This window comes from Heteronotia binoei, unplaced genomic scaffold, assembly GCF_032191835.1.
Source record: "Heteronotia binoei isolate CCM8104 ecotype False Entrance Well unplaced genomic scaffold, APGP_CSIRO_Hbin_v1 ptg000322l, whole genome shotgun sequence".
NCBI lineage: Eukaryota > Metazoa > Chordata > Lepidosauria > Squamata > Gekkonidae > Heteronotia > Heteronotia binoei.
Window position 1 is genome coordinate 296964 of NW_026800016.1, and position 19039 is coordinate 316002.

The 19039-nt window shown below is 54.5% G+C and overlaps 1 protein-coding gene across 1 annotated transcript in view; it reads right to left on the reverse strand.

Moving 5' to 3' along the window:
- Window positions 1–252: 252 nt before the first annotated feature.
- Window positions 253–19039, reverse strand: part of GBA2 (glucosylceramidase beta 2) — a 29565-nt gene continuing 10778 nt past the window's right edge. The window contains exons 8-17 of the mRNA XM_060263526.1: window positions 16797–16922; window positions 16202–16377; window positions 15990–16094; window positions 15263–15370; window positions 14687–14838; window positions 14360–14466; window positions 1548–1690; window positions 1338–1453; window positions 1040–1231; window positions 253–953 (exon numbers count right to left, since the gene is read on the reverse strand). Of these exons, the coding sequence (XP_060119509.1) occupies window positions 744–953; window positions 1040–1231; window positions 1338–1453; window positions 1548–1690; window positions 14360–14466; window positions 14687–14838; window positions 15263–15370; window positions 15990–16094; window positions 16202–16377; window positions 16797–16922 (1435 nt within the window). The 3' untranslated portion in view covers window positions 253–743. The remainder of the gene's footprint in view (window positions 954–1039; window positions 1232–1337; window positions 1454–1547; window positions 1691–14359; window positions 14467–14686; window positions 14839–15262; window positions 15371–15989; window positions 16095–16201; window positions 16378–16796; window positions 16923–19039) is intronic.

Here is a 19039-nt window from a genome sequence, read left to right on the forward strand (position 1 = left end):
TGAAAGACGCAGCGATTGCCACTCCCTGGTGGGGAGGGAGGAGACCCCCGCCGCTCAGCGGAGCCTCTGTGTCCAGAGCCAGCGGCCTCCTTACCCCGTTGCAGACCAAGCAGCCCCTCGGCCCAGGGGCATGAAGCTCCCCCCCGCCGTGCCTCCTCTCTGCTTCCCCCTCCTGCGACCCAAAGCCCCCCCCCCCCGCACTCTGGCAGAGCAGGGCATGCCCCCCCCGCAATAGCCAGCTAGAGAGAGACACTCCTTCACCAGTTCTTTATTTGCTTTAAATTAAAACTAGTCCACATCTAAAAACAACTCCGGAGCAAACCAGATTGTACCAGGCTTGATTGACATTGTGTGCAAATCAAAGGAGTGGGGGTGAGAGGAGGGTGGGGCGCAGCAGGGGAAGCCCCTCTCGCTTTTGGGGGTGGGGAGGGCACAGAGAGGACTGATAGCGAAGCCCCCCACGGAGCGGCTGCTGAGGCGGGGCAGAGTGGGGGATCCTTCATACACACCGGTTGGTCCCTTTGGAGGTTGGCCAGCCAGCCATGCAGCAGCTGCCCCCCCCAGGCAGTGGCCCCTCCCTCCTCAGGGGGCAGCAGCAGGAACCCACCCTCTGCTGGGGGGCAGGGCACTCCGGCCATGGGGGGCCGGAGGGAGGGAGGGAAGGACACCAGCTGGTGCCCAGGTTGCTGAGCTCCAGGCGTCCGCAGGAGTGCCCCCCTGGCAGGACTTCTGGTGCCCCCAGCTCAAGAGTCAAGCGGGGCGGGTGGGGCCCCAGCAGCCCTGTTCTCCCAAGCCAGCTGCATGCTCCAGATGCTGAGGGGCCGCATGTAGGCCAGGGAGCGGAAGACCTTCTTCTGGCAAAAGGCCTCGGGCGTCTGGAAGGCCATGCCCAGCCGCTCCCACACGGTGCGGTAGCAGCCCTCGGCGGTATGGAAAGCCTCCTCCACCAGGCCCTGCAGCAGCAGACAGGAAAGAGGTCAGCCACGCTGCCTACAAGGCCCTCCGCCCAGCCCAGCTCACCCCATCCCCCCAGACCCACCTCCTGGATCATGGTGGCTGCCAGCGCATACACCACCCCGACCCACACTTCGTCCGCCTGCAGGCTGGAGGTGTCTGGCACCCCGGAGGGACGCATGCCGTTCACCGCCCCCATCGTGCCCTGTGAGAAGCCCATCACGTTCAGCTCAAAGATGGTCTTCAGGGCACTCAGCACGTGGGCCTGCGGGAAAACCTGGGCAGGGCGAAGAGGGAGGGAGAGGCTTCAGGACAGGCCTTCCTGGGATCCCCCCAAGCCTCCACTGGGCCCTCTTGACCTCCCCTGCCCCCCAGCCCCTCACCTCTGTGGGTCCCTTGCCCAGGCCGCACGCCCGGAGAAACCACTGCCCGGCCAGCTGGTCGGCCATCACGCTGCTGGACGAGGCCCTCTGGCTGCTGTCATAGCTGTAGTATTTCCCTGGGGGGAGGGGAGGGGAGGGGAGGGGAGAGCCTGTAAGAGGAGGGCCTCCAGCACACTCCCTCCCTCCCCCCCTTGCCCCACTGAAACCCACCGTTCCAGAGCAGCCGCTCAAAGGCCTCCGTGCCCTTGGCCAGGATGGCCACATACTTCTGCTGCACTTCACTCGCACCCAGGACCTCCGCCATCTGGCACAACACGCAGACAGCTGCCAGCCACAGGCCACCGCAGTAGGCACTGCCAAAGGAAAGAGGAGGGCACGTTGGCAGAAAGCAGCTCCAGGTGGTCCCGCACGGGAGGGCCAGCCCAGGCCTCTCCCCCACCGCCAAGGCCACGCCCCCTCCCTCCCTCTGCCAGGGAGGTGGCAGCCCAGAGCGGGAAGGGGTTCGCCCGGGTGCAGGAGGTCAGGGGCGGTGAACATATGAAGCTGCCTTCTACTGAATCAGACCCTTGGCCCATCAAAGTCAGTATTGTCTTCTCAGACTGGCAGCGGCTCTCCAGGGTCTCAAGCTGAGGTTTTTCACGCCTACTTGCCTGGACCCTTTTGAGTTGGAGATGCCGGGGATTGAACCTGGGACCTTCTGCTTCCCAAGCAGATGCTCTACCACTGAGCCACAACCCATTCATGGCTCTCCTGGGTCTCCAGCTGAGGTTTTTCACGCCTACTTGTCTGGACCCTTTTGAGTTGGAGATGCCGGGGATTGAACCTGGGACCTTCTGCTTCCCAAGCAGATGCTCTACCACTGAGCCACAACCCATTCATGGCTCTCCTGGGTCTCCAGCTGAGGTTTTTCATGCCTACTTGCCTGGACCCTTTTAGCTGGAGATGCTGGGGATTGAACCTGGGACCTTCTGCTTCCCAAGCAGATGCTCTACCACTGAGCCACAACCCATTCATGGGTCTCCAGCTGAGGTTTTTCATGCCTACTTGCCTGGACCCTTTTAGTTGGAGATGCCGGGGATTGAACCTGGGGCCTCCTGCTTGCCAAGCAGATGCTCTACCACTGAGCCACAGCCCCATTCATGGCTCTCCAGAGTCTCAAGCTGAGGTTTTTCACACCTATTTGCCTGGACCCTTTTTTGGAGATGCCGGGGACTGAACCTGGGACCTTCTGCTTACCAAGCAGATGCTCTACCACTGAGCCACAGCCCCATTCATGGCTCTCCAGGGTCTCCAGCTGAGGTTTTTCACACCTACTTGCCTGGACCCTTTTTAGGTGGAGATGCCGGGGATTGAACCTGGGACCTTCTGCTTCCCAAGCAGATGCTCTACCACTGAGCCACAACCCATTCATGGCTCTCCTGGGTCTCCAGCTGAGGTTTTTCATGCCTACTTGCCTGGACCCTTTTAGTTGGAGATGCCGGGGATTGAACCTGGGGCCTCCTGCTTGCCAAGCAGATGCTCTACCACTGAGCCACAGCCCCATTCATGGCTCTCCAGCGGAGGTTTTTCACGCCTACTTGCCTGGACCCTTTTTAGGTGGAGATGCCGGGGATTGAACCTGGGACCTTCTGCTTCCCAAGCAGATGCTCTACCACTGAGCCACAGCCCATTCATGGCTCTCCAGGGTCTCAAGCGAAGGTTTTTCACACCTATTTGCCTGGACCCTTTTTAGGTGGAGATGCCAGGGATTGAACCTGGGACCTTCTGCTTCCCAAGCAGATGCTCTACCACTGAGCCACAGCCCATTCATGGCTCTCCAGGGTCTCAAGCAGAGGTTTTTCACACCTATTTGCCTGGACCCTTTTTTGGAGATGCACGGGATTGAACCTGGGACCTTCTGCTTCCCAAGCAGATGCTCTACCACTGAGCCACCGTCCGGGGAAGGAAGCTGGTCATCGGGGCTGCTGCCGGCTCCTCCCTCGGTTCAGGGAGTTACCACAGCAGCACCCCTCCCTGGCCAGTCAGAGCGCAGCGCAAGCAAGGCGGTTGGTGGCCAGGGAGCTGCAGTGTGGGAGGGGGCTGGCTGCTGCCACTGGTGGTGGTGGTGCTGCTGCTGCTGGGGGGAGCGGTGGCTGTGTGGATTCTGCTGCTCTACCACCTCCCACCCCGTCTGGGCCGCCCCCTGCCCAGCAAGGGCAAGTGCGATGGTGGCAGGGAAGGTGGTGTGTGGGGAGGGGGCGCCCACTGCCCACCCATGCTGCTGGCACACCCTAGGCAGCTGTCTACCTGGCCGACTGGGGGGGCTGTGATGAGTCCTTTTTAGCTTGGTCGATCCCTTGAGAAACTGGCTGGCAGCCTTGCGTGACTGCTCCCTCCCCCCGCCCTGCTTATCGCTCCTTCTCAGCTCCTTCACAAAGGGCACGCAGGATCCTTTCCTAAGAGAAGGCAGCACCAGGGCCTCCCTTGCCCCGATCTATGGAGAAGGGGCCATGGGGGGTTTTGTGGGGGTCTGGGCATCCCCCTCACTATGCCCCTGGACTGGGCCAAGCCCAGGAAAAGGTGGGAGTTGGCCAGTGGTTCTAGTGGCATCTCAGCAATCGCCTGCCGTGTCCTGTTTGGGAAATTTACTTTCAGAAGTGTCACTTTAAGGCCTGCAAATATACATACCATGTGCATAGGACGAACTAATGGTCACAAACCTGACACTCAGAAAGGCAACACAGAAAAGCCTGCAGGGAAACATGTTTAAAGTTTTCCCGGATGCTCATTTACAGGAGTCTTGTCTCTGCCTTATTCGTAAAGGTGACAGTATGGAAATTCACTAAATTACTCCCTCTAAGCTGTGGAATCTTGTGAGAAAAAAATTCTCTACTTTGGAGCTACTGGCATGAAAGTTGTGAGCTCAGCATCCATTCGTATTGGCTTGGAGCAGAACTGTAACTTCCTCCAGAGCAGGAGGGCTCTCCAAAACTGGGGGGTCAGCCTGGGATCTCTCAAGAGGAGCCATGCAGAATTAGCATCCCTCTACCTGAGTGAGCAGAGGCAGGGCCTAACCAGTTCTGACAGAGAATCTCTTTTAATCTCCATCTTCCCCTTCTGCCTCCGTTTTGGATTACGATCTGCAAAGACTTTTGGTTATATCTTTGCACTCTCTAGATTAACTACTAAGGTTTTTGCTATCCAGCACATATCAATCCTTGAATGTGAATGTGAATCATGGGACCCCATGTCTGTTAGCCGCCCTGAGCCCGCCTGGCGGGGAGGGCGGGATATAAAAATAAAATATTATTATTATTATTATTATTATTATAATATGTCGGAAAAGAAAGCATAGTCCAGGGATGGCCAAACTGCAGCTCAGGAGCTACAAGCAGTTGTTTCACGCATATCTGTGGCTCCCGCAGGTCAAGGAGGAACGCAATGCAGTCTTACTCTAAGTGAGCATGCTCAGTCAGCCTCTGAGTGCTGACCCAGAGGTAAGCGACTATTTCCACCGTGTGTGAAGTGGGGAAGGAGGGGAGGCTTGCAAGTTCTTCTCCTCCACCACAGAGGTTGCCTGGAGAGCTAGAGCAGGGAAAGACAGCGCAAGAGCTGAGGGAGCCACTTGAAGGAGGGATGGAATTAAAGAGGGTGGTGCAGGGTTCCTCTTTAGTTTCATAGCTCTTGTAAGAGCTGTATTACTAACCTTGGTGTCAAGGTAGATGCAAAACAGTGGTCAGTGGTTTATATAGTTCATGTGTGTTCCCCTCTCTCACTGATGCAAAACAACAACAAAAAACCCAAACCTAACCTTTCCCTAGGTTAGTTTTATGGGGACTGTTATTCCCAGCTTTTGGTTTCTTTTTTTAAAGTCTCCTTCTAGTAAGGTTGTTTTGTAAAGCGCATACAAATATATTTTATCTTTCTGTACAAAGAAAGTATTAAGAGTTTTAATAAAGACGTGTAATATTTGTTTTGCAGCTCACGAACATTTGATGTTCATTCAATGTGGCTCTAACATTAAGCAAGTTTGGCCACCCCTCAGATAGTCACTAATATTTGGATTTTTGATCCTTCAAGCAGCTTCCAATTGTAACATTTCCATATAATTAAACACATTTTGGGGAAGTTTGCCTCCTTTGGTTTTTATCACCTGTTTTTGTATCCATTACCCTATTATCTCTCCTTCTTGAAAATCTAAACTGGATTGGAAGCATTTTCATAAAATGTTTCTCTTGCATTGTTCGGCATGTATACTGCTGCTAAGTGTGTAAACCTTGTCTGTTTTCAAAATCATATTTTTCCTTCAGAGTCTCTTGATTCTTCTGTAACCTTTATTGGTAGATTGTCTTTATAAACAGTGACTCTGTTTTTTGATTTGCAATAAGCACACAAAATACCTCCTAGCAAAGAGGAACAAAGCCCCAGAGAATCCTGGCAATTGTGCTGTGACACAACAGGAAGGGGGGCAGGCCTGTCTCACTGCGTCCCTCATGGGAGTGTGTCAAGATGGCCTGGCCCCGGCTGCCCAGGAGAGGCTCAGCACCCCCCACCCCCACCGCCGAGGGGGGCTCCTGCACTTCAGCACCCCCAAAGGTTACACCTGTGAGCAGTGCAGAAGGCTGCAAATTCTCCTGAGTCTTTCACTAGGCTGGGTGATGAAGCATGCGAAGGAGGGCAGGAAGGGCTGCATCAGTGTTTCGGTCTTGTAGCCCCTTCTTAGGGAAATGCTGGTGGCCACTCTGAAGTCAGGCAGCCATTTTTCTCCAGGCCAGTTTGGCCCCAGGGATCCCGGAGGGGTGGTGGTTGTTTTGTCATCTTTTGGGCATGGAGCCTGCAGGGGTCACTGGAGGTGGGAGGGGGCGGGAGGAGGCACTTGTGAGTTTCCTGCATTGTGCAGGGGGAGTGGACAAGATGACCCTGGAAGGAGGTCCCTTCCAACTCTTCTAGGATTCTAGGTATTTGTGAATTTCCTGCATTGTGCAGGGGGACTGGACAAGATGACCCTGGAAGGAGGTCCCTTCCAACTCTTCTAGGATTCTAGGTATTTGTGAATCTCCTATATTGTGCAGGGGGACTGGACAAGATGACCCTGGAAGGAGGTCCCTTCCAACTCTTCTAGGATTCTAGGTATTTGTGAATTTCCTGCATTGTGCAGGGGGACTGGACAAGATGACCCTGGAAGGAGGTCCCTTCCAACTCTTCTAGGATTCTAGGTATTTGTGAATCTCCTATATTGTGCAGGGGGACTGGACAAGATGACCCTGGAAGGAGGTCCCTTCCAACTCTTCTAGGATTCTAGGTATTTGTGAATTTCCTGCATTGTGCAGGGGGACTGGACAAGATGACCCTGGAAGGAGGTCCCTTCCAACTCTTCTAGGATTCTAGGTATTTGTGAATCTCCTATATTGTGCAGGGGGACTGGACAAGATGACCCTGGAAGGAGGTCCCTTCCAACTCTTCTAGGATTCTAGGTATTTGTGAATTTCCTATATTGTGCAGGGGGACTGGACAAGATGACCCTGGAAGGAGGTCCCTTCCAACTCTTCTAGGATTCTAGGTATTTGTGAATCTCCTATATTGTGCAGGGGGACTGGACAAGATGACCCTGGAAGGAGGTGCCTTCCAACTCTTCTAGGATTCTAGGTATTTGTGAATCTCCTATATTGTGCAGGGGGACTGGACAAGATGACCCTGGAAGGAGGTGCCTTCCAACTCTTCTAGGATTCTAGGTATTTGTGAATCTCCTATATTGTGCAGGGGGACTGGACAAGATGACCCTGGAAGGAGGTCCCTTCCAACTCTTCTAGGATTCTAGGTATTTGTGAATTTCCTGCATTGTGCAGGGGGACTGGACAAGATGACCCTGGAAGGAGGTCCCTTCCAACTCTGTGGTTCTATGAAATGGGGGGGGGGAGAAGAAGAAAAGGAGGAGGAGGAGGAAGAGGTTGGATTTATACCCTGCCCTTCACTTGGAGTCTGAGGGACTTCCGATCTCCTTTCCCTTCCCCTCCCCACAACAGACACCCCGTGAGGTAGGTGGGGCTGAGAGAGCTCTGAGAGAGCTCTTGAGAGAACTGTTCTGGAGAAAACAGCTCTTAAACTATGCACAAAATGTCATGTTTCAATCATTCATTCATACACATTCATAGATAAGTATTCAAAAATGGCAAAGAAGCCATATACAAATCATATCAAATTAAAGAATCCACCACAAGAGGTCAAAAGACAACCCCGTTGTCTACAGAAGCAAAAAGGAGGGGGCGCCAAAGGAGTTCTCCTCCACAAGGCTGATTTCCAGAAACGTTCTCTCTCCAGGTGTTGCTGCCTGAAACTGACCGCGTTTCCCAATGCAATCCTTTTTCAAGAGTCAGCAATCTCACACCTGTCTGTGGTGACTGAAGCCCTCCAAAAAATTCTCAGTGTGTTAATTCCGGCACCTGCTCCTGAGAATCTTTTCTGAGGTCTTTGGTCACCCCAGACAGCTGTGAAATCGCTGACTCTTGGGAAAGCATTGCATTGGGAAACGCAACACCTGGAGAGAGAATATTTCTGAAAATCAGCCTTGTGGAGAACTCTTTAGGAAAAAGCAAGCAGGTCAGTTGCTCAGCTAAGGAGTCTGGACCTCTGGAGTCCCCTCCTTTCGGCGGCAGCTTCTGGGTCAAGGGGTACTTGATAGCTGGGGAACTGCTCTTTGTTTGGTTGACTGCTCTTTGTTTGGTTGACTGCCTTAAGGGTGAAAGAGATTGAGAGTGATTGCTGCTGATTGAGAGTGATTGCTGAGGAGTGCCCTGCTCCACCTCTTTGCATTTTAAGCTGCGCCTTGCCAAAGGCGAGAGCTAAAGGGCTCTTGGCCTGTGGCTCTTCGCCTAGGGGCTCTCTAAGGAGCAGGAACCCAGATCCCTGGCTTCCTTGTTCTCCAAATAAGGTAAGTTCCCAATAAGGTAAGTTTAGGTAAGTTGACCCGCCAGAAGGGGAGCCACTTAAACAGCATTTAAAGAGGACTGTATATTTTAATATATATATATATACACAATGAAGATAGAATGCCAGCAGGGGGATGGGGGCTTTCCAGTGTTTTGCACTGAGTGTCACATGTATGACTATCTGCCCAAAGGACAGAAGTCTTGGGTGTGTGCTCGATGCAAGGAGCTCCTGGTCCTCAGGGAACGAGTTCGTACCCTTGAGGCCGAGGTGACTGCCCTGGAGAAGCAGAGACGGTCAGTTAGGCACTTGGGGAAGACTCTCGGGGGCGTATTAGATGAGCCCCGCTCTGAACGTAGCAGCCCCGTTGCTGCCAGAGAGTGTGAGGGTCGAGAGGGAACAGGGCACCGTGCTGAGGACAAGGGGAATGCGCCCTCAGAAGGGACCTCTTCTTCGGTTGATGAGTGGGAATCCTTTCGCGCCAAGGAACCATCCCTGAGCAAGGGGAGAGGGGGGGTATTGGTAGTTGGTGATTCGATCATTAGGCAAGTAGACAGCCGGGTGGCGAAACCGCGTACTGACCGTATGGTGACTTGCCTGCCTGGTGCGAAGGTAGCGGACATTACGCGTGTAGTAGATAGACTGATAGACAGTGCTGGGGAGGAGCCTGTGGTCGTGGTGCATGTTGGCACCAACGATGTGGGGAAATGCAGTCGTGAGGTCCTGGAGGAAAAATTTAGGCTGCTAGGCGGGAGACTTAAGGCCAGGACCTCCAAGGTAGCCTTCTCGGAAGTGCTACCTGTTCCACGTGCAGGGCAGGAGAGACAGGCACAAATTAGAAGTCTCAATGTGTGGATGAGACGATGGTGTAAGGAGGAAGGGTTTAAGTTTGTTAGGCACTGGGATGCTTTCTGGAACAAGCGGGAGCTGTACAAAAGAGACGGTCTCCACTTGTCCCCGGATGGAACCAGGCTGCTGGCGCTTAAAATCAAAAAGGTGGCAGAGCAGTTTTTAAACTAAATCTTGGGGGAAAGCCGACAGGAGATGAAATGTCTCTGGTTCGGGAGGACTCGTCTCAAAGAGATGAAGGGTTAGCTGCTATTTTTCTACCGGGTAACGGACCGGAGTTGTCCACTGTGAAGGTGACAAACAATATGGACTGTCTGCCAGTGTCTCGAGGCGGCAGGAGGAAGATGGCGGGCCTAGCTCGCCTGGGAAATTATAGATGTTTGTATGCAAATGCTAGAAGTGTTCAAAGTAAAATTGGTGAATTGGAATGTTTAGTGCTGGGAGAAAACATAGACATTGTGGGAATTTCAGAAACTTGGTGGAATGAGGAGAATCAGTGGGACACGGTGATTCCTGGATATAAGCTATATCGGAAGGATAGGGAGGGAAGGGTTGGAGGTGGGGTGGCTCTGTATGTCAGAGAGGATATACGGTCCAGTAAGGCTGAGATCAGAGAATTAGATTCACTTTTAGAAATGCTTTGGGTTGAAATAGAGGGCCCAAAAGGAAATTTAACTATGGGAGTTTGTTATCGCCCACCAAATCAAAAGAGAGAGGACGATTATAATATGATGGAAGGCTTAAAGATAGCGGCTAAACGTAAAAACTGTGTTGTAATAGGTGATTTTAACTACCCGCAGATTGATTGGGTCAATATGTGTTCTGGTCGAGAGAAAGAGATTGAGTTTCTTGATGCTCTCAATGACTGTGCTATGGAGCAGATGGTCTCAGAACCTACCAGGGGTGGGGCGATCCTGGATTTGGTCCTAAGTAATGCCCAAGACTTGGTGAGAGATGTAAAAGTGATTGCGCCGCTTGGGAGCAGTGACCATAATGTTATTGATTTCACCGTTTGTATAAATAGGGAGTTGTCCAAAAAGACCACCACAACCACGTTTAACTTTAAAAGGGGTAAATACACTGAGATGAGGAGGCATGTGAGGAAGAAACTGAAAGGAAAGGTACATACGGTCAAAACCCTTGGGGAAGCTTGGACGCTATTTAAAACTATAATCCTAGAAGCTCAGATAAAATACATACCACAAGTTAGGAAAGGCACAAACAGGCATAAGAAAAGGCCTGCGTGGTTAACAAACAAAGTAATGGAAGCTGTAAAAGGTAAGAAGGACTCCTTTAAGCGGTGGAAAACCAGTCCAAGTGAGATTAGTAAAAGGGAACACAGGCTGTGGCAAATCAAATGCAAGACTGTGATCAGGCAGGCAAAAAGGGACTATGAGGAGCATATCGCAAAAAACATAAAGACCAACAATAAAACTTTCTTCAAATATATTAGAAGTAGGAAACCAGCCAGGGAGGCAGTGGGGCCCTTGGATGACCATGGGGTAAAAGGATTACTGAAGGAGGATAGGGAAATGGCTGAAAAGCTAAATGAATTTTTTGCCTCCGTCTTCACTGTAGAAGACAAGAACTTTTTGCCCGCCCCAGAACCACTAATTTTGGAAGGGGTGTTGAAAGACCTGAGTCAGATTGAGGTGACAAATGAGGAGGTCCTACAACTGATAGACAAATTAAAAACTAATAAGTCACCGGGTCCGGATGGCATACATCCGAGAGTTCTGAAGGAACTCAAAGTTGAACTTGTGGATCTTCTAACAAAAATCTGTAATCTTTCATTGAAATCTGCCTCCATTCCTGAGGACTGGAAGGTAGCAAATGTCACCCCCATCTTTAAAAAAGGTTCCAGAGGAGATCCGGGAAACTACAGGCCAGTCAGTCTGACTTCAATACCGGGAAAGTTGGTAGAAACCATTATCAAGGACAGAATGAGTAGGCACATTGATGAACACGGGTTATTGAGGAAGACTCAGCATGGGTTCTGCAAGGGAAGATCTTGCCTCACTAACCTGTTGCATTTCTTTGAGGGGGTGAACAAACATGTGGACAAAGGAGACCCGATAGATGTTGTTTACCTTGACTTCCAGAAAGCTTTTGATAAAGTTCCTCATCAAAGGCTCCTTAGAAAGCTTGAGAATCATGGAGTAAAAGGACAGGTCCTCTTGTGGATCAAAAACTGGCTGAGCAATAGGAAGCAGAGAGTGAGTATAAATGGGCAGTCTTCGCAGTGGAGGACGGTAAGCAGTGGGGTGCCGCAGGGCTCGGTACTGGGTCCCATGCTTTTTAACTTGTTCATAAATGATTTAGAGTTGGGAGTGAGCAGTGAAGTGGCCAAGTTTGCGGATGACACTAAATTATTCAGGGTGGTGAGAACCAGAGAGGATTGTGAGGAACTCCAAAGGGATCTGTTGAGGCTGGGTGAGTGGGCGTCAACGTGGCAGATGCGGTTCAATGTGGCCAAGTGCAAAGTAATGCACATTGGGGCTAAGAATCCCAGCTACAAATACAAGTTGATGGGGTGTGAACTGGCAGAGACTGATCAAGAGAGAGATCTTGGGGTCATGATAGATAACTCACTGAAAGTGTCAAGACAGTGTGCGTTTGCAATAAAAAAGGCCAATGCCATGCTGGGAATTATTAGGAAGGGAATTGAAAACAAATCAGCCAGTATCATAATGCCCCTGTATAAATCGATGGTGCGGTCTCATTTGGAGTACTGTGTGCAGTTCTGGTCGCCGCACCTCAAAAAGGATATTATAGCTTTAGAGAAGGTGCAGAGAAGGGCAACTAGAATGATTAAAGGGCTGGAGCACTTTCCCTATGAAGAAAGGTTGAAACGCTTGGGACTCTTTAGCTTGGAGAAACGTCGACTGCGGGGTGACATGATAGAGGTTTACAAGATAATGCATGGAATGGAGAAAGTAGAGAAAGAAGTACTTTTCTCCCTTTCTCACAATACAAGAACTCGTGGGCATTCGATGAAATTGCTGAGCAGACAGGTTAAGACGGATAAAAGGAAGTACTTCTTCACCCAAAGGGTGATTAACATGTGGAATTCACTGCCACAGGAGGTGGTGGCGGCCACAAGTATAGCCACCTTCAAGAGGGGTTTAGATAAAAATATGGAGCACAGGTCCATCAGTGGCTATTAGCCACAGTGTATGGAGCACAGGTCCATCAGTGGCTATTAGCCACAGTGTATGTGTGTATATAACATTTTTTGCCACTGTGTGACACAGAGTGTTGGACTTGATGGGCCGTTGGCCTGATCCAACATGGCTTCTCTTATGTTCTTATGTTCTTACTTCTTTTGACCTCTTGCGGTGGATTCTTTAATTTGATAGGATTTATATATGGCCTCTTTTCCATTTTTGAATACTCATCTATGAATGCGTATGAATGAATGATTGAATCATATGAGATTCTGTATATGCTTTATATATGCTCCATATATGCTTTGTTGATTCCTCAGTGGAACAGGCTTCCTCCTTGGGAGGAGGTGGGCTGTCCTTCCTTGGAGGTTTTTCAGCAGAGGCTGGATGGCCATCTGACAGCAATGAGGATCCTGTGAATTGAGGGGGAGGTGCTTGTGAGTTTCCTGCATTGTTCAGGGGGTTGGACTAGATGACCCTGGAGGTCCCTTCCTTCTATGATTCTAACAGGCTTCCTCCTGGGGAGGTGGTGGGCTCTCCTTCCTTGGAGGTTTTTCAACAGAGGCTAGATGGCCACCTGACAGCAATGAGGATCCTGTGAATTTAGGGGGAGGTGCTTGTGAGTTTCCTGCATTGTGCAGGGGGTTGGACTAGATGGCCCTGGAGGTCCCTTCCTTCTATGATTCTAACAGGCTTCCTCCTGGGGAGGTGGTGGGCTCTCCTTCCTTGGAGGTTTTTCAACAGAGGCTAGATGGCCATCTGACAGCAACGAAGATGCTGTGAATTTAGAGGGAGGTGTTTGTGAGTTTCCTGCATTGTGCAGGGGGTTGGACTAGATGGCCCTGGAGGTCCCTTCCTTCTATGATTCTAACAGGCTTCCTCCTGGGGAGGTGGTGGGCTCTCCTTCCTTGGAGGTTTTTCAACAGAGGCTAGATGGCCACCTGACAGCAACGAAGATGCTGTGAATTTAGAGGGAGGTGTTTGTGAGTTTCCTGCATTGTGCAGGGGGTTGGACTAGATGGCCCTGGAGGTCCCTTCCTTCTATGATTCTAACAGGCTTCCTCCTGGGGAGGTGGTGGGCTCTCCTTCCTTGGAGGTTTTTCAACAGAGGCTAGATGGCCACCTGACAGCAATGAGGATCCTGTGAATTTAGGGGCAGGGGTTTGTGAGTTTCCTGCATTGTGCAGGGGGTTGGACTAGATGACCCTGGAGGTCCCTTCCAACTCCGGAGGTGGTGGGCTCTCCTTCCTTGGAGGTTTTTCAACAGAGGCTAGATGGCCACCTGACAGCAATGAGGATCCTGTGAATTTAGGGGGAGGGGTTTGTGAGTTTCCTGCATTGTGCAGGGGGTTGGACTAGATGACCCTAGAGGTCCCTTCCAACTCTAGGATTCTATGCACAGTTTTTTAAAAAAACATTCCATTCCATTTCTGCTGTGAGACCTTGTTGTTCTTGCTTTAAAAAACTGTGACTGACTCAGGGTCCCTCAGCAGGTGCAGGAGGAGGAGGGAGGAATCACACCCAGCTTTCCTGAATGAGAGTCCGTGAACTTAACCCCGGAGAGAGAAGGGGGGCGGGAGAGGGAGATGTTCCCCTCCCTTCCTGACTGGCCGCAAGAAGGGGGGTTCTGGGAGCCTGACTTGGGGGTTCCCACCTGCCCTGCAGGGGGGGGGCTCTCTTTCCTGACCCCTTTCTCTGAGCCACCTCTCCTCTGCTGCCGAGAGCAGCTTCCTGCTGTCCAGCGGCCCGAGGGGAGGGAGGCTGCCGGGGCCCTTTGGAAACAGGGGAAGAGGGCCCCACTGAGTGATTCTCCCTGCCGCAGCCAGCTCCCTTCTCCCCACCCCACCCCCGGAGTTGCCCGGCTGCACCACCCCACATCTCCCAGGGCAACCCCCCCCCCTGGAGGCAGCCTGCCTTGCAGAGCACACAGAGACAGAGACAGGCCGGTCTGTGGGCAGGTCAGCCGGGGGGTGGGGGTGGGGGGGAGAAGAGGCTGTTTCTTACTTCATCCCCACCAGCGGAACTTCAAGCATTACAAACTGCATCTCGCCAGAGGGGCTCCCCCCCCTCAGAAGCAGCAGCAGGGGCCGCGCCTTCCCTCACCTGGCGCCCGTCACCACCCAGGCGTCGTAGGTCTGGTCAGCAAAGCCAGAGTTCTCGATCAGCCCATCGCCATCCGTGTCAAACTTCAGCTCCGACTCCATCGCAGCCTGCGGCAGGACGGGGGGGGGGGGTGTCAGGGGGTCTCAGCAGAAGAGCCCCCCTTTCCAGCTCAATCCCAGCAGCACCTCCAGGGCCAGGGGGGAGGGGGGGGAGCGCTTTCTCTGACCGAGACTCCCAGGACTGGCCGCGACCAGGCAGCTGCAGGGGTCATGCCGGAGGGAGGTGGGGCAGACCTGTGGGCCCCCCCACCCCCGGCCAGCCCCCTACCAGGCAGACGGGCCACATGTCCTGCAGGTAGGCCAAGTCCTTCACGAGGCAGTAGTCCCGAAAGACCTGCAGCACAAACTTCAGGTTGAGGTCCTTCCAGCCTGCCGTGTCGTGGACGAGGTAGGCGTTGACTCGCAGCCACGGCTCATCCTCTGGCAAAGGAGGGGGCGGAATCAGAGTGAGAACCCCTGCTGCCCCCTTCCTCAGGGGCAGGGGGGCAAGGCCTCCTGGGACTGGGCAAGGCACATCCGGGGGCTCCTCCCCTCCAAACGGAGCAGCCCACAAGCCCCAGCTTGGGCGGGCAAAGACCAAGGCAGCCCCCAGGACTAGGAAGGCAGCGACACTGTGGGAGGGACCCCGTCTGGCTGCTGCCTCCACGGACAGCCGGTGGCAAAAGGGGGCTGAGTCCCCAAAGAGGGGGGGGGTGGCGCAGCTGCAAGAGATGACCCTGCCAAGCACCTGGCAAAGGGAAGCCAAACTCTCCACTCTCCTCAGTCCTTCTGCTCCGGAGAATCTTGGGGAGCGGGGGGGGGGGGAGGGGGCTGCCCTCGTGTCCTGCCCATGCAGCCACCTTACCCGGGTCTCCGATGTCATGTGGCACCACGTTGCACAGCTTGACCTGGGCAGTTTGCCCGTCCATCAGGTACAGCCGCGGCCGAAGGTCCTCGCTCAGCACGGCAGAAGCTGGGGGGAAGGGGGGAGCAGCGTGAGAGAGAGAGGCCTCCCTCCCATCGCAGCAGGCCTGCAGGGCACCTCCCCGAGGAGGGCAAAAGGCGGAGGCAAGGGGCCCTGGGGCCACGAAGCAGCCTCCTGGGTGGGATGCTGAGGGGAGAGGGGGGGTCCAGCCCATCCAGAAGCAGTAGAGGCCGGGGGGGGAGGGGGCTCCAGGGGCCCGACTGAAAATGGCAGTGGGGGGGGCACATCAAAATTCAGCAAAGACTCCTCTCCCCCCCCAGGCAGGTTTCATGCCAACTGGGGAAGATGCCCAAGGAAGCCTGAAGGGTGTGGCCCCTCTGAGGGTCTGGGCTGCTGGGGCTCCTCTGGGGGGGGGGGAAAGGGCCCCCGAGGCTGCAGGCGCTGGGAGAGGCTGGAGGGGGGCAGTGCCCTGGGGCCAGCCGCTCTGCCAGAGGCCTTGGCTTTCAGGGTCATTTCTCTGGGCTTGCCTAGCTGGAGCGCCATGTGCTCCAGGGCCCTCCTCTCCCCCTCCCTCCCCCAAGGACCTCCTGCCTGGCCCCCCCAGCCTGTGCTTCCCAGAGGGGAGGGGAGGGGAGTGGGGGCTAGGCCAGGGGCTGGGCTCACCCACCCACGTCGTACTGCAGGCTGAGCTCCAGCTGAGGCCACAGCATGGCAAGAGCGAAGGAGGCGTAGAAGTGGACGTCGTAGGTGTTGTACATCCGGTACTCCTGGCCTGGGGGGCAGCAGAGGGAAGGCGGTTAGGGGGGTGGGGGCCAAGGCTGAGCAGCTCCCCCTCTGCGCAAAGGGTAGGCGGCTCTGCCCCCCCCCCCGGGCCTTTACCTTCCAGGTAGGCAAAGCGGCCGTACTCCTGCAGGAGTGGGAGGTGGCGGGAGAGGCCGGGCTGGGCGGCCAGGGAGCAGGCGTCCTCCGGCAGCAGCTGCAGCCACACGGTCCCTCCGTCGGCCAGGAAGTACAGCTCGTTGAAGAGGGCCGACTTGTACCAAGGGGGCAGCTCACTGGAGGGGCGAGAGAGGCATTCGCTGCCACCTGCTTGGGGGGGCAGGAAGGGGGCCCAGCAGGCTCTGCCTGCTCACTTCAACAGAGGCTCCGGGGGGGGGGGGGGGCGTGTGTACACACTGCACGTAGTCCAAACCGCTGCAGTTTGTCTCCCAGAGAGTAAAAGCCAGAAGGGGCTTCAGCACCAGCTTCACAGAGCCCAGCCCCCCAAGTGGCCCAGGGACATTTGCCCTCCCTGGCAAGCGTATGGGCTAGGTCTGTAGCTTTTGTGGGGGTCCAGAAAGCCCCCAGCCTCATGCAAGAACAGGACTTGCAAGCAATCCAGAAGCACCTCAAGACCGGCAGGTGACTGGCTAAGAAATGGCCCCAGGTGGCTTGTGGCTCTGCCCTCCTGGGCGGGGGCGGGCCCCAGCGGTACCTGTCCTCCAAGATGGGTCTCTGCCAGGCCTCGATCTTCTCCTCCCACTCTTTGTAGTGTGTCAGCAGGTAGTGGGAGAGGGCCGGGCAGGCGTCCCCGTCGCTGCCAAAGAACTGCGTGTACCTCCTGTTGAGGAAGGGAGGAAACCAACCAGCCACCAGCCTCGGCTGCAGGGGAGACAGGCGGCTGCTTGTCCGGGGCCGGGTGCGAAAGAAACACCACATGTCAACCACAACAATATTCTCCTAGGCATAATGGATCCCATGGGACGCCCGATGGGGAGGGCGGAAATTTTCACTGAATAAGTATTAAGAAATATTAATGGCCAACAACAAAGCAATCAAAAGGGAATCCTGTATACAGACTGACACTGCAAGAAATATCTTCTTCAAAGTTAAAGAACAACACATACAAAGGCCAAACACCGGCAATAAACTCTCCCAGTTATCACCAACTTGCTCCAGTTGTTAACGAGTATTTCCAACATTCTTTGGAGGAACCATCCCCAAATTCTTTTGACAGAACCCAAAGCGAAGGAACAGGCAGTCCGCTGTGTGGATCCACCTGCCCATGAAGGCAGCTTGCTTCTCCCCAGGGCGGAGGAGGGAACAGAAAACCCTCCCCGTTCATTCGGGAAGGGCATGTCCTCTTGGGCATCCCTGTTTGCAGGGGACCATGCCAAGTCATGACCTGGAGGAGGACTGGCTGGGAAGAGCCACGAGGGCGGGGAGGCGCAGGGCACCTCCTGGACAGCTTCAGCTGCACCTCCAAAAAGAGGCTCTGGCCTCGGCAACCCAGGCGCCAACCGCATCCCGTTCAGATGGCTGGAATGCACTTCCCCGAGGGCTGCCTTTCAATGCTTCTGCTGGCCCTGAAAGATCCCCCCCATCTCCACGTGCTCTGCAGGCCTTTCCCCCACGGCTTGTGGCCAGGGCACTCGAAGGAAGGCCTCCTCCTCCGCCACTCTCCGGCCGGCTTTCCATGGCCCCACCTGCAGGGCTTTCTAAGTGGTGGCACCTCACCTGTGGGACACACTTCCATACAGTGCCTCTCTCACCATCTTTTAGGTGCCACGCCAAAAACAATTCTTTGCACCCCTATGGGAAGAGATTCATCTTTCTAAAGCTATTTTATGCTGCACTTCTGTCTGAAGCCTGTTTTCTAGGTATGGCTGTTTATGTGGTTTGTTTTAATCTGGAGCTGGGCCTCCTTGCTCTCTCCAGCAGAGCGGGCGGAAGTTGGATCCCTCCCCGAGGAGAGGAGGAGCCCCAATGATCGATCAGCTCCGCAGCGGCCAGAGATGGGTTCTGAGGAAGGATTCTGCCAAGTCTGCCAGAAGGACAGTGGGGGGGGGGGAGGGGAGGCAGCCATGCATTGCCCAGGGACTGTCAGTGGGGAGAGGAGCGCAGCTGCGATGGAGCAGCTCTGCGTAGGTCTAGGCTCTGCTGCCCTCTTGTGGCTCCAGTCTGGAAGGGAAAGCTTTACGTGGACTGCCTGGCCTGCCCTTCCTGCCCTCAGCTATAATCTGACTCCAAGGGAGAGACAGGAAGGAAAGCACTGCCAGAAAGGGGCGGGCTGGAACTCCAGTGCAGCCATGTTGTGGGCTGGCGGGGGGGCGGAAGTGTCCTCTCCCCCCAGGAGGCTCAAGCCGAGCTGCAGCAGCAGACGGGATGCAGGGCAGCCCCACAAGAGAAGGGCAGCAGCTCTCTACAGCAACACCCCGTCCTGCTGAGAGGCCCTGGGAAGAGGAGGCCAGCCTCAGGGTGTGCTGGGGGGGGCACTGTTGCAATAACACCCCCTGCTGGTCTTCCAAGGGCCACGGGACTGGGGCTCAAGTCTGCTGCTGCCTCCTGGATGCCACCCTCAGACTTTACCCAGCCTTTTTGGTTTTGCTACTGGCAAGGAGGGAAGGAGGGAGGGAGCCGAGCGCAGCCTTCCTTCGTGCCCAGGGATGGACAGAGGGAGGGAGGAGCAGCCGGCTGAGGCTGCTATGGCCAGGAGAGCGAGACCAGTCTACTGGTTTGGCCTTTCCCTTCTACCTCCCCTGAGGGCCGACCCCTGTGCTGCACAGCGAGGAGGACAGCTTGGAGGACCCAAAGACCTCTGCCCCACAGAAGCAGGGGCAAGGGTGGCATTGCCAGGGTGGGCCCTGCCAAGTCAGCCACAGACCCAACAGCAGCTGAAGCGGTAGCCCCAGGCAGGGCTGACTCCAGAGGAGAACCGGCTGCCAAGGAGGGAAGGCC